The 14,375-nt window shown below is 44.2% G+C and overlaps 1 protein-coding gene across 1 annotated transcript; it reads right to left on the bottom strand.

The window, feature by feature from the left end:
* Positions 1 to 2,715: 2,715 nt before the first annotated feature.
* LOC128467357 (ubiquitin carboxyl-terminal hydrolase CYLD-like) lies at positions 2,716 to 3,844 on the bottom strand. Its single transcript, XM_053448980.1, has 2 exons — positions 3,661 to 3,844; positions 2,716 to 3,475 (listed from the first exon to the last, which is right to left on the bottom strand). The coding sequence occupies exons 1-2, from the start codon at positions 3,770 to 3,772 to the stop codon at positions 3,291 to 3,293; spliced, it is 297 nt and encodes a 98-aa protein (XP_053304955.1). The 5' UTR covers positions 3,773 to 3,844; the 3' UTR covers positions 2,716 to 3,290.
* Positions 3,845 to 14,375: the final 10,531 nt, after the last annotated feature.

The raw sequence follows: 14,375 nt of genomic DNA, 5'->3' as shown, positions 1-14,375 counted from the left end.
TATCTGGGGTATAAAAGCTGGTAAAGCCCCTCAAAAATGAAATATATAATAATTATTTTACAGGTAACCCAACCAATCAGGAAGTTACTGGCAGAATGCCCCTGTTGATTGGTTCATTTCATTAGCTTCTGTGCTCATAGAACCACTTTTCAAACATTCAACCAGAATTGCTCCTCATGAAGCCCCAGGAGCAAGCACAGCTTAGTGGAGGGGCCCTGACAGAGCTAGTAGGTGGGCCTAGGTGAAGGTCTTTATTTAATTGGTGGTTTTTGTTAGGGTCTGGGTTGTATAAATAAGGGGTATTCATTTTAGATAGCACATTTTAATCAGTTTTTCAGACCTGTTGTCCATTTTTGGACCTGGGAGGCTTGTCTTTTGTTTTTCAGGTGCAGAGATGATCCAGAGGTTGGAGGCCTTGCTGGAGGGAATTTAGGCTGCGACGAGGGACCGCGGTGCTGCGTAGCTCCAGGAGCGATTGGGGCAGTTGCTGGAAGGTGCTGGGCCCGCGTCGAGGGAACCACATCATCTGGTGCGGAGAACGAGGCCCCCACAACGTTTGAGCCCGGAGAGATGGGCGACGACGGGATGTCTAGCGATGCCGGTGCAGGAGCCAGCCTGGAAGCAGTCCGGGAGTGGAGGCAGAGGCCCCAGGGCTTGGCGATGCCTGCGGGTGGACAGCGGCGATCTGGAGCTGTGTCGCGGGAAGATGGAGGGCCGGCAGGCCGGAATACCGGTGAGGAGCGGGCGGCAGACCTCAGGAGTGAGGGAACGACAGAGTAGGCCGCAGGGGTCATGTGGATGGCGATTTACTGGGTGTGGTGGAGGAGAGTCTGTTCCTCCCTCTCCCCAGCCTGTTAATATTCTTGCAGTCTTTGTACATCTGGGTTGAGGTGGAGGGACCGGACTTCAGGAAAATGAAATATTTTTTAGAATGATTACTTTAATAACAACACAAACAGGTATCGCCCCTCACATGATCAATATCTATAGTGTATCCGTAGTGTTAATATTTTCTATTATTAAACATTGGTATTGAATAGATATTTAACATTGTGAGATATCTTAGGGACATATTTGGGGTTTTTTGTGCTTAGAAGATAACAGAACACATTTTCCGTCATGTGGTCTTCTCTTCCTCATTTATCTGCCATTTTGTATATTTTTACTTTTTTCTAAATCCTTCCATCGAACATTGAACCACTTTTTTTTTTTTTATTCTGTTTCCTGATTTCAACATCAGTCATGATAATCCTGGCATCAACATAGCTGATGCGGAAATCCGGAAACAGAAGAAAAGGTTTAGTGTGCGAGCTAAACATACATGTGACGTGCAGTGAACCTGGACCATGGTGGTCTACGTGCTATTTGCTGGACCGGCCCAAAGCAGAATAATCAGGCTGCAGGATGGTTGAACGTTCTAGTGAACTGGCCCTGCATCATGCATGATTAATGTTATAAAGCGCTGCAATAGTAAATACACCCAAAAGCACTAAGCTCAGTCATCTGCAAGAAACAATTCCAGTCCCCATGAGCTGTAAACATGCCGAGTGTTCTGTATGTTCCAGGAGACAGTAGTGCAATGAATATTTACCCCGGGTACCTGTGTAACTGTGGCTTGTTTCTGGTCCTCGGGGACTGGAGTGTGATGGTTTTAGTACTGCATATAGTAAATAAAGCATAGTAAAATTATCAGCCGCGGTATTTGTTCTCTTTATCAGCTACAGGATTTAATGTAAAAGCCCTGTTTTTGTTACTCAACAAACCTCACCAACTCTTCTAATAACGGTATTCTCATTGCATGCCACATTTACAAGCCGAGTTTAAACCAAAGGAGGAAAGTATGGACACTGGGCAATGAATCATGGTGATCGTGTATCCTGTATATGACTGACCCGTATCTGGGAGCCTTGCAGGTTCATGTTTTGGGCCTCTGTGTAAAAGTCTATTCTTTGACTGGTTTGCTCCACCGATGGCTGCTTTTCATCTTTTAGCCACAAGATGGCATTTTCCTTCAACATTACAAACGGCACTTAATATTTTTTGTTAACTTGAAAACAGTCAGTTTGCATTTCCTGTTAAAGGCACAGCTGCTATATGTACCGGTATTTAAATTAATTCCTTTGGATACGTTTTGCTTCCACAGCACATGCTAATTTAGTGACATGTCATCCCGTTACAAGCACGTTACAAAGGACCAGCACTAGCGGGTTTAGCAGTCACGGGCCATTTATAAAGCACAGGTAAGTAAAGAGATGGAATTCTTCACCAAGGAATAACCCTCCTGCTTTTCTGTAACTTCCCAGAGGCCATCGAGCTGAAGTTAATGACAGGCTAAAAAGTATTACGGTAGTTACCCAACACCTGCAGACAACCCTTCTAGGTAAGTAACTGCGAGTACTTTAATATGCATTCTTCAGAATGGAAGAAGACCCCAGAGTACTTTAATATGCATTCTTCTTTCATAGCAGGTGCCAAGGACATTCAACTGTACCTTTAATTAAAGAAATATAATTTACAGACAGTACGTGGTGCTCACAAAAACTAAAAATCCTGCGTCGCTCATAGAAACTTGGTTATTCAAACTCAGCTTGTTTTTTAAAAAAAAAACCTTGTCTTCCAACATTCAATGTTTGCAAGCTTTGGAGCGGTCCCCAAATGTGGGTGAGGGAACCCCGTTATCTCAAGGACCCCTATTAATTTAGGAGATACAAAGCGTTTAGCTTAATAAATTTATTACATTTTATTGAATATCATCTGGAAATTAAATACAAATGCCACACTTACGTAACCATTAACTTAGTGCAAATTACACGCTCACCATAGCCACTATGGTCATGTTTTTTATATAATTTTCCTATTTGAAAACACCCTCAAAAACCAAAAGGTTGTCTATGAATTTGGAAACATTCTTACTCGATAAATGCTCCAAGTCCTCGCGTTTCAGGATGAGATTGCAAGTTCCGAAGCCAACATTGCCTGCAAAAATGACACTCCATTCCGAAAGCCATTTATACTTGTGCTGTTTAATACTTTCTCAAACAGAAGGACCTGATAGAACTTAAAGCTTTAACAACTGTTCCATTCCCTGTGTTAATACATTCTGTGAAGTTTTTTCTGTTTACTATGTTGTGTTAAACAGTTTGTCACCAAGGGGAATTGGCAGCAAAGGAGTTAAATGGATATCGAAGCAACATAAGTGGGGGAAGATGGACAAGGTCCACAAGTCACTCTTGTAGAAAGGGATGCATCAGAAAATAACTATGTAAGTGAGCCAAAAACAGGTTAGTTGTTCATTTATACAAGCTCATTGTGGGGCTCTGGTACATGCACATGTATGCATCACACAAGAGCCGACGAGCACAACCCTGAATGTTCCGAGAGTCTAAGGCATGGAGTTCTTCTAGGGACATCTTCAGGTATTCCCCCACCTCCGGACAGGGGGTAACTTGTGGAATGTTGAACCCATTCTGGCCACCTGTAGGCAAGGAGAGAGGAAAAACAGCTGGCATCATGTTTTTAGTATGTATTCTGTAGTCGCACAACAGGAAGCATAAGGGAAGTGAGGAAACCGAATGCCCTTCTATCCCTTTAAAACAAAACAAAACACGTTTACAGGGTTAAAAAAAAAAAAAAAAAAAAACTACAGTTTAATATACACACCATCCCGGTCTGCCATGCTGTCAAAAAACACCCAAGCAGAATCGTCCCTGCCGTACTTGACAAATGCCACGTAGTGACTGGTTTCAATGCACAACACTGCAAACAAGTCCATCTTCTGGTAGGGTATGCATCCATGTCGCCAGTCCCAGTCTGGAAGGTCTTTGGGAAGGGACACTGGGTTGAATTTGTGATGCTGCCTCTTGGGGTGAAGGTGAACCTTAACAGAGAGAGGAAGAGAGAAGATGTGTCTTGTTTATGAGGGAGCAAGAAAACATGTCTGGTGTATGAGGGAGTGAGATGACGTGTCTTGTGGATGAGGGAGAGAGAAGACGTGTATGAGTGAGTGAGGAGACATGTCTGGGTTAAGAGGGAGTGAGAAGACATGTCTGATTTTTGAGTGAGGAAGACAACGTCTCTGGTATATGAGGGAGTGATGAGATGTGTGGTGTATGAGGGAGCGAGATGAGATGTCTGGTGTATGAGGGAGAGAGAAGACGTGTCTGGTGTATGAGGGAGTGATGAGATGTGTGGTGTATGAGGGAGTGAGAAGAGATGTCTGGTGTATGAGGGATAGAGAAGACGTGTCTGGTGTATGAGGGAGAGAGAAGACGTGTCTGGTGTATGAGGGAGAGAGAAGACGTGTCTGGTGTATGAGGGAGAGAGAAGACGTGTCTGGTGTATGTGGGAGTTAGAAGGCGTGTCTGGTGTATGAGGGAGAGAGAAGACATGTCTGGTGTATGAGGGAGAGAGAAGACGTGTCTGATGTATGAGGGAGAGAGAAGACGTGTCTGGTGTATGAGGGAGAGGGAAAACGTGTCTGGTGTATGAGGGAGAGAGAAGACGTGTCTGGTGTATGTGGGAGTTAGAAGGCGTGTCTGAGGAAGATAACATTGCATTGACAGTTTGTGTTCTGTAGGTATTTTTGGTTGAACCAAAACAACGGGACAATCCTAATGACCGAGAGACCTCCGCAGGGACCGTACAACCTCAATATTACGGTTTCTGACGGTGTGTGGCCAGATACCTTCTCTACTATCAAAATTTATGTACAAGAGATTGGAAGTGACGCCTTCCGCAGCTCGGTGTCTCTGAGACTCACAAGTAAGTAATAAGTGGTGCGGAGGGGTCTCAGGTAGATTCTTGTAGGACTCCGCTGGGACATTTGATGGGAAGACTGCCTGGTCTGACCATCATAGAGTTTGCACTAGATAAAGAAGTGATGTACAGGTCACCAGAGCTACATATATATGTAACCATTTCCCAGGACTCCTGTACATTGTACCATAAAGACATTAAAATGATGTAGTATCCCTGCATAGGGATGGAAGGAAATGGTGGACAGGAACGCTCTTGGCATTAAGTGACCCCTGTCCTACTCAGTGTGTAACCCCAATTCCCTTCCCCGCTCCTATCTGGGTAAATACGTTACTATCTCTGCTTCTCAGTCACAACTTTTTAATCCGCATTTTAGGCATTACAGCAGAGGAATTTATAGAGCAGGATCAGTTTGGCGTCAGCAGACGTGACCAGCTCCAGGCCGTCCTGGCAGACATGGCAGCTGCCCATCCCAGCCATATCCATATCTTCAGTGTGGTGAACGCAGAGGATAACGCGACCGACGTGACATTTTCAGTATGCGGAGCTGCCTCCTGCCACAAACCCGAGATCTTACGGAGCTTATTGACAGCCCAGAGAGAGAAGGTATGGACAGAGTGTTTATGGCGTTATTACTGAGTAAGAATAACGTCGGCAGTCTCTTAAAATTAATGATATTACAAAACCTCAGAATATTTATTAGTCTCATGATCCTGTTTGTCTTTCAGAGTTTTGTGGAAATATTTTTCTTGATTTTGAATCTCTGAGGGTACAGCTGGGGGTTTATTACTTTATAACAAAAGTAAAGATCTAAGAGCGATGCGTTTTAATCATCTTTGTCTGCATTTGTTGTGGGAGGGAGCTGATCCTGGGGTGTTTAGATATGTTTTTGGTGCCGTCTTAACTGAGTTTTTTTGTATTCTTCTCAATGACAGATCCGATCAGTTCTGAAGGAAAGGAATTCCCAAGTATCCATTGATTTCTGTTCACGGATGGGCTGTTTGCAGGATGGCGGGTGCACAATCCATGGCGCAGTCAGCAGATCCCCGCCTCTCGTTGATGAAGGTAGCGCATCTTTAGTCTCAATTCCCCATGTCAGAAACGTGTCCTGCACAGAAACAATTTTACCAGAACTGTTATTCTCTGCCCCAAAACCCTTGCCTGAATGGTGGGACTTGCACGTCGACTATCAGCGGTTCCAGGTAGGCAGATTCTGTGGACCATGTTCCTGTGTGACTTATCCCTTACATCACCAACTTCAGACAGCCTACCTTTGAAACTAAAATATTTTCATTTGTCTTTCTAGGTGTCACTGTTTGACTTCGCTACTTGGGCCACGCTGCCAGCAGACTCAGAGAACATTTCACGGTAACGGCTATGCATGGATTCATCCTATCGGCCACTGCTCGGACAGCCATCTATTGCTGGAGTTCGTAAGCGATAGCACAGATGGATTATTACTACACAGCGGAGCGTCGAGAAGTAAGAACTTCATCGCAGTTGGTGAGTATCAAGAAATGGTGTAGCGAATAGGAGCATCAACTAGAGATCAGAGTAAGAGCATCTCTTCTCCCTTATATTATATATGATTATTTATTAATTATATACCCCCTATGCTTCTTTTTGAGCTTCTTTTTAAGGAAGATGATCTTGGAGGTTTCTTTTGTGCTTTAATTAATTCAAACTGAGAAGAAATCGAGAACTAAACCACTTTTATTGAATGCCTACACCGTATACAGAGTCAAATCACAAGTACAATCTAAAGAGTAACAAGTAAATCACAAGGCAAAGAGTAACAAGTACAATGAGCTACAAATCACAAAGCATAGAGTAATAAGTACAATGCAACAAGTTACAAGTCACAAAGCATAGAATTACAAGTCACAATGCAAAGAGTCATATTACAGTGCAATGAGTTACAAATTACAAGGCATAGAGTAATAAATACAGTTATGAAGTCATGAGTAACACGAAGCGAAAGTAATAGTAAATCTACATTGACAATAATCGCAGTTGAATTACATTCTTAGTCTGCTCCGTGTCCAGCCGCACTGCTGTTAATGTGGTTTTGTTTCCATTCCCAGAGATTACGAGCGGCCGGCTCCTTCTCATCTTCAGACAAGACCTGACCATGCTGAGGCTTGGCTTCCCAGAGCAGGTGAACGGTACAGACAGAACGGCATCGGATAGACCTGCGCCTAAAAGATAAAGTAAGTTAATTATCACATCGTGAGCCAGACATGTAATTAATGCAGCCCCAGGAAAGCTTAAATATTCTCCTTTACTCACAGAAGTAGAATGAAGACGAATCTTTAAGAGCAGACACAGAGCTGCATTATACTCAACTAACTGACCCTCAGCTAACTCTACATGGAACATATAACCAAGACAAGTCACGCCAAATACACAACGATTCGAGTCACACACAGTCACATTTACTTAAAAGAAATGTCAACGTTGGGCAGTCTGGGAAGATGAATTACTGACTTCATTTACTTCGGTGCAGGGAGTCAGCCCGACTCTGGAGCGCTGCCACACGGCTTTGATAAATGAGACAGAGGGGATCAGAGGAAAGCTATTTACAGAGGATCGAACGAGTTGTTAAGGCCGGAGTCATCATGCAGGACAGAAGGTATGGAGCACACGGACGGCTTGGGCTGGAGATCAGGGCTGACTTCACTGCAGTCACAGAGGATAAACCGGGATTAATGCCTAGCGGCTGCTCCACTGGGTTTGCAGTCTGCGTGGATGAAGAGAAAGGAAGTGTTGAAGAGTCATGACAATTTTTATGCATGTTTATTATCTGCAGTAGTAAAGCCCCACACCACGTGTTACTGTGACCCGTGTCTGATATGCATGCCATTCTCTGCAGGTTTTGGGAGCCGGATACCGCTCTGCAGCTCGGAGGCGTTAAGCAGTCATCTACTCGTTCCCACAATCTAATTCCGCACAAACCCTTTAAAGGCTGTCTCCGCAACATAGTTCTTAATAAGCAGGTAATGACTTTCTATCACGCAGAGTATCGCTTACCTCTTACTGCAGACTGCTGCTCTGTAGTGGGCGTGGGAGCTGTGGATGCATCCGGTAAATCAGCTTCGGTTCTTTGGGGGTCTCTAAGCAGAGGCACGCGGTATAACCAGGTGGGGTAGCAGGATAGTCCGACTGGTATCACATAGGACAGAGGTTGTTAATGATTCCTACAAGACACGAATAAATTAGAAAGTTCTTTGATTAGTAACATGTATTACCAATATTCAGTAACATACAACTCGCAGATATGCAGCCGGACTGCACGAGGAGCCGGGTCATTCTAGACATTCTAGACATTCTAAGGGTAACTGAACCGTAAGAACGCAACCGGTAGCGGGGTCTGTATCAAAACTTTCCGCCGAGTTATCTGAGCTACTTTGTGATGACCTGCAGAATGATCTCTAATAATTCTTTATCGGGTGTGTGTTTCCTTTAACACAGGTATATGATCTAGTAGCCCTACTGGAGGCCGTTAATAGCTCCCCAGGCTGTGCGAGGAATGGTACAGCTTGCTCATCACCCACACCCTGTGACTCTCCTTGAGTCAGTGACCCCCGGATGTGATTGCCCACCCGCTCACCAGGACTGCGGAAAAGGTACAGGCTTGCTTACACTGATGCGCTCACGGGTAATAACTCTACAAGAACATTAAAGGAGACCCAAACCTGAATGAATGGTTCCACCACCTCGCTGATATCACAATGTCTCCCAATATAAAATGTGTTTTATATTAAGCCATTTAGATGAAGTACTATTTTTCACGCCAATATTTATGTTATATTAAAGAGACTCACCTGAACCGGGACATCTTTGTGAATGCGCAGAGTATAGTGTAGATTATTGGAAAATAGAGAGTCGCGGTGGATCATCAAGGAATCCATTCGAATGTTTGTGCCCAAAGCTCTGCCAGAAAGGACTCTTCATACATCACATCTGAATGCTCTGCCACCGCCTGGTGCTCTGCTGGGCGATCATTTCTGTATCATAGTGAATAGGGTCATCTGCATTATATACTCATCCTTTTGCAGATGTCCACAAACACTTCATCCATCCTGGAGGCCACATCCGGAACCTGCTCCCTCATTCTCCATCCGCAGCGGACACATTTTCAGGCAACGTTAAGAACACACAACGCCGACAGCATCATCTTGCGTTTGTCTTCTAAGGACCAGAGCGAATCCATCCACCTGCAGGTACCAAACACAGCATGAAGTCCATACCTTGACACACGTCATGCTGCACGTTGGGTAGAGTCGCGTCCACATCTGAAGCTCCCGATTCAGCGCAGCCGGTAGATGGGACAGCTTTAGGGTCATTGTATTTCAGTGTTCGCTGCGAGAGCCCAGAGAGCTCCACTGTTAGGTGGTCTGGGTCCGCAGCAATGGCAAGCAGCCTGTAGATCATAGCGGAACTTCAGCACCCGATGGTTAAGCATGACCCGGGGATCTAACTGCACCGTTTGTTTTGTCGAGGTGAGGCATGGGCTTCTAACAGTCTCCTACAATCTCAGAGAGTGGAACAAAGTTGGCTTGGAAAGGATGCAGAATGAGTTGACGCTTCGCTTTAATGGAGGAGGGGAGCACAGAAAGACAACAGCAGCTCACAGGACCTACAAAGAAATTAGTCCTTCCGAGATGCGAGACTCAGGGAAGTATCAAACAATCGGGTTATCAAGGTAAACAAACAAAAAATTGTTAGATAGTAAACGTTTGCGCTTTCGCAACAATGGGCTTTAATAGAACTGTAAAAGCATTTCTAGTGAATGTAAGATTAGAAGCCGTCCGTAAATCCATGGGGTATAAAGACTCTCCCTGCCCGTCATTCCCTGGAATACACCATACGATGCTGAATTCTCACTGTCCCATCATGCGCTGATCTCCAATTCCTTCTGTGTAATCAGGATGCATAAGGAACGAGAGACTGAACGGCTACCGCGTGCCCATGGAGTACACGACGGCCTTGCCGGTGTCCGTTATAAGCCGGGAAGGAGTGACCAAAGGCTGCGTCTCAGACATCTGTAGCAGCAGCCCCTGCAGCCACAGCTTTGTCTGCGTTGATCTATGGATGAGCCACGAATGCAGGTATCACCCAACGCGTGCTGGGGTCACAAGACTTCAGAAGAGATTAGAGCTTTGGGGTCCTAACCTTGTGCTTTCTAAGCATTCCCAGTTAAGCTCTACTCCATACACCACATACTCCACTCGATTGTTAAACCACCACTCCCATGTGTCAAGGGATAATGAGAATCATTGTCCTGTATGAATGAGAAAAACATTTTGAAACACTTTGTTTATACAGCGCTGGAAGTCCTACCAAGGGTGGCTCCGGGCAAGATAAGATTGGTAACAACCCTGTTATTCATGATGGATCACGAAAAAGCATTAAAATATAAAAGATTCAGTACCTTGCATGCTTCAAGAGGATAATTCTTGTGTCTCCATTCGCAGCGCTGATCGCTTGAATTCTGTTGTGGTCTCAGTGCAAGGGGAGGAAGACCATAAACCAAGGAGTTTATCACAGATCTGGGCATAGCCAGGACCTTGAGGACACCAGAAAAAACATCTTCCATTACAACGAAGACCACGTGAGTAAAGCGTTTGTGGGATACAATGTTACATTTTTTATATGTAGTTTGTAGCAAGTTTAAGACTTCAGTCCACTCACCAACTAATACCAACCATGGACAATTGCAGGCCGGTAACAGGTGGGAGCTGCTGCTGATCCTGGAATTCTGATACAATCCGTACTCCATACACCTTAAGCCGCTTCATACACAGCTGAAAAGTTAAAGGGATAAAGGCCTTGTGTAAAGAGATGGAATGTTTTAATTACCCAAATCACACTCAAAATACATTTATGGGGGGGGGGAGTAGGCAAGCACAGATTTGGTGCAGGACGGGTTAAATTGGCTGAATGCTCGTTTGACGCTGGGGGCCAAAGTTTGTGACTCTCTCTAAACTCTACTCTTACACGGACGACGATGATCTGCAGTGAAAGAGCAATGATTGGGAAAGACATCCTATGCTTTTGGCAGAGACTTCCGGTGATAACATTGAGGATTGTGCAGCCAAAGCAACAATGGTTTGATCTGGAGAAGCTGCAGAAATATAGGAGAAAAAGCGGACCAAAGAGCTTACAGTCTAACCCGTGGTATCCCCTCGCTCACCTCGGGACGGAGTCCACCGAGTCTGAAGACGTCCAGAACAGCAGCAAACAGATCTGCAAACCTAGAGCCTGGACAAGAAGCTTGCATTAGTTCTCTAGTTACCCTTTATACCCCCGCGTGACCCCAATTAACATCTGATCACCACACCCCTATCAAAGCTTTAACGACTCCATTTAACGAGCTCCACCCCGGACTGGGATTCGATTTCCTAACGAGGGCCCGATAAGGATACAGGATTTATTTCATTTTAACATTACGGGGCTCACTCGGCCCACGTGACCCCCCCTGTTCATGCCTTACCGCCGGCATGCATTCACCTGTGCCAAAGCCCCAGCTCCCTCTTCTGTTTTAACCCTTTAAAGTTTGAAGTAAACTCAGTAAAACGATGTAGCTCTTTGTCCACAATTTGTAGTAAACATTGTTAGGGGCCGGCGATTAAAACAAACCATGGAAACAATTGGAGACCAGCCCAAAACTTCATGAGGCCATTTTTGCTGCACGTGGTAAGTTCCAGCCCCAATATTTGTTTTATATAGCGCCATCATATTTATTAGCGCTGTACAACGGCTAGACAGGGTATAAGTAGTATGTAACATAATTTGACTTAAAACACAGGTGAGGAGGGCCCGCTTGTGTTCATAGGGGGCAAACCCTGCATTTTCAAAGTATATTTGACAAACACATTATTTCAAATAAAAAATACATATATAGAAAACCACTTCTAACAGGATTATGGCCCACGAGAGCTCCTGTATACTGCGAAAGAGCATCTAAAAGTATGAAGTTAACTATTTAAGTGTAACCAAACTACTGAAAAACTTATGTAAAACATTAAATTACTTTCACAGTATTAGGTAACAAACACGCAAATAAACTTGTACAAAAAAACTATGCATACCCCGACCATGCGAGACACTCTGTGACTGAAAGAAACGATCTCTGCTTCTGGGGGGTAGATCTAGAGGGCTGCATTCATTTCAAAATCACAGAATTCACAAACCTTTGCCGGTCAATCTCCAAGCTCAAGACCAGAGAATCAGCTCCACAGGACCAACACGCAGCACCAAGAAATACAAAGTTCTAGCTAGAAGACTGGAGAAACGCCCGGGTTAAATAGACTTTTGATTGATTGAGGAAATTAGGTACAGGTGTGAGTCAGGAGCAGGCAGACATCTTATGTCCATGGAGAGGTAAATAGTACAAAATATAGCAAACTATATGTAGATATAGCTTGTTTCATGGCAAAACAGCAAAAAGTCTAGTTGTCTTGTGGCGTAATGGTGATTCTATTCCTGGTAAATATATATTATTATAGCGGCTGCGCGTATATCTAAGTCTTCAGAGTAGGTGAATTTGAGTTTATCTATTATGGACGAATGCACTTGGGATGTAGAAATAGTGAGGCAAACTATAGCATTGGGAATGCCGTTCTGCCAGTGACAGCAGACGAGAGGGATTTAGAGTAATAATTACTGATGACTTAAAGGTAAGCAGACAATGCAGTAAAGCGCTGGAAAAAGCAAGCAGGGTGCTGGGTTGTATAACAAGAGGCGTTGGTAGCAGGAAGAGTTTCTGCCTTATATTGTAAATCATCCAAAATGTTATACAAGGAAACATGCTTCTCTACGTATATATTTTGTGCTGTTTCAATAGCATGAGCATCCTGCCATCGTGTACTATTCACCATACATCAATGGGCCCATCAGGAAATACTACTTTACAGAAAGGGTAGTGGATGCGTGCAATCACCACACAGCAGAAGTGGTAGATGTTAATACAGTGAAGACATTTAAGCAAGCATGGGGTAGGCATAAGGCTAAGCTAGATATAGGATAAGACAAGATACTAAGGAAAGGATTCAGAGGTTGGGCAGACTGGATGGGCCGAATGGTTCTTATCTGCCGTCACTTTCTATGTTTAACGCAGGCAGCCAGAAGGGACCCTTGCGCTCTCTCAGAAACTTTACTAAAGGAGCCAGTCGACATTGGGTGCTCGTTGACTCTTACTATTAGGTGCCTCAACATCGACATCCCTCACATCACAGTGTAAAAAATACACATCCTGACTGTAAGCAATGTCTACCATCCATTATATTTCCAGAATATGAACTTTACTTCCTAATCACAAATTCACCCGGCTCTTTGCAATCCATTTATTAAATGCAAGGTTTTTTGTAATATAAATTAAAAAAAGGACATATCTCTTACTAATAAAGCTTTTGGACACGCTTGGCTTAAAACCAGCAACCCTTTGGATGGAAGGTGGATAGCTTACCATTACGCCATATGGTGGCTGTGCAAAAGTTTCTGTTTCACATTTATATACCGCGTCCGTGATCCAGGCACAGGCAGGCATTATATATCCACGGGGAGAGTGATTGTAAGAACTTTGTGGTGTGGTGGTTAAGTGGGCTGCCTGTGATGTTCAAGGTTGTTGGTTTGATTCCTCCTGGTTGTGTTTGAAAAAAAAAACCCGCTGTGTAAATATATAATTAGCTGTATGCACCAATTATATTTTTTTTCAGCACAAAATATCTTTAGATAACGGCATAAAAACAGGTGCCTTATCTCGTGATTCATTTCCCATGAGTCCTGACATACACAAACACCCCATCACAAACAAACACATACATACACAACCACACCGACTCATACACTCAACCTAAGGCCAACACCACCACCACAGACGCCACTACTGTTAGGGCTCATGGAAATTGAACCAGCAACCTTTTGTATGGTGCATAAGACACCTGGCCATTGTGCCACCCACGTGGCCAAGAATTTCAGCTTTCCGTAGTCCTCTTATACTCACATGCACTTGTTCTAAAACTTATATATATTTACATAAGTCAAGCTGGGGGAACAAACCAGTAACCATCTGTATCGGAGGATATACACCTAACCTTTGCACCACCAGGTAGTTGGAAATTTCTCCACCCCACAGATATATTACACTCGCCTGCCGCCCCTACGCACATCTCCTCAGGAACAGCCAGGCTTTATACGCCAAATGGGGAAACAAAGCACATAAGAGCGTTGTGGCGTTGTGGCTCGGTGGGACGCCTACAAAGGACAAGGTTTCTGGTTCCCTACCTAAGGGTTCTTGTACCCTGTGGTTGTGTAAATATGAACACAGCCACTCTAACCTATACACAGCTCACAAAAGTGTTCCGTCTTATATTTTTAGAGCAAATATTTTTACATAGTGGCATAAAAGTCAGGTGTCCTATCGACTGTTTTATACTTTCCATGATTCCTGACTTACACAGCCACTCAAACACATACACACACACACCAACACCGCAATGTTTATTTGAGCTATCCCTGTACTGTAAGTAGGGAGGAAAAAGGAGAGAGGTGCAGCTTAGTGAATGAGGGGACAAAGGGACTCTGGGGATGATTATGGGGGAGAGGACCTCCCAAGG

This window comes from Spea bombifrons, chromosome 10 (assembly GCF_027358695.1).
Source record: "Spea bombifrons isolate aSpeBom1 chromosome 10, aSpeBom1.2.pri, whole genome shotgun sequence".
Lineage (NCBI taxonomy): Eukaryota > Metazoa > Chordata > Amphibia > Anura > Pelobatidae > Spea > Spea bombifrons.
Note: the sequence above shows the minus strand (reverse complement) of the source record. Positions and strands in the feature narration are given on the sequence as shown.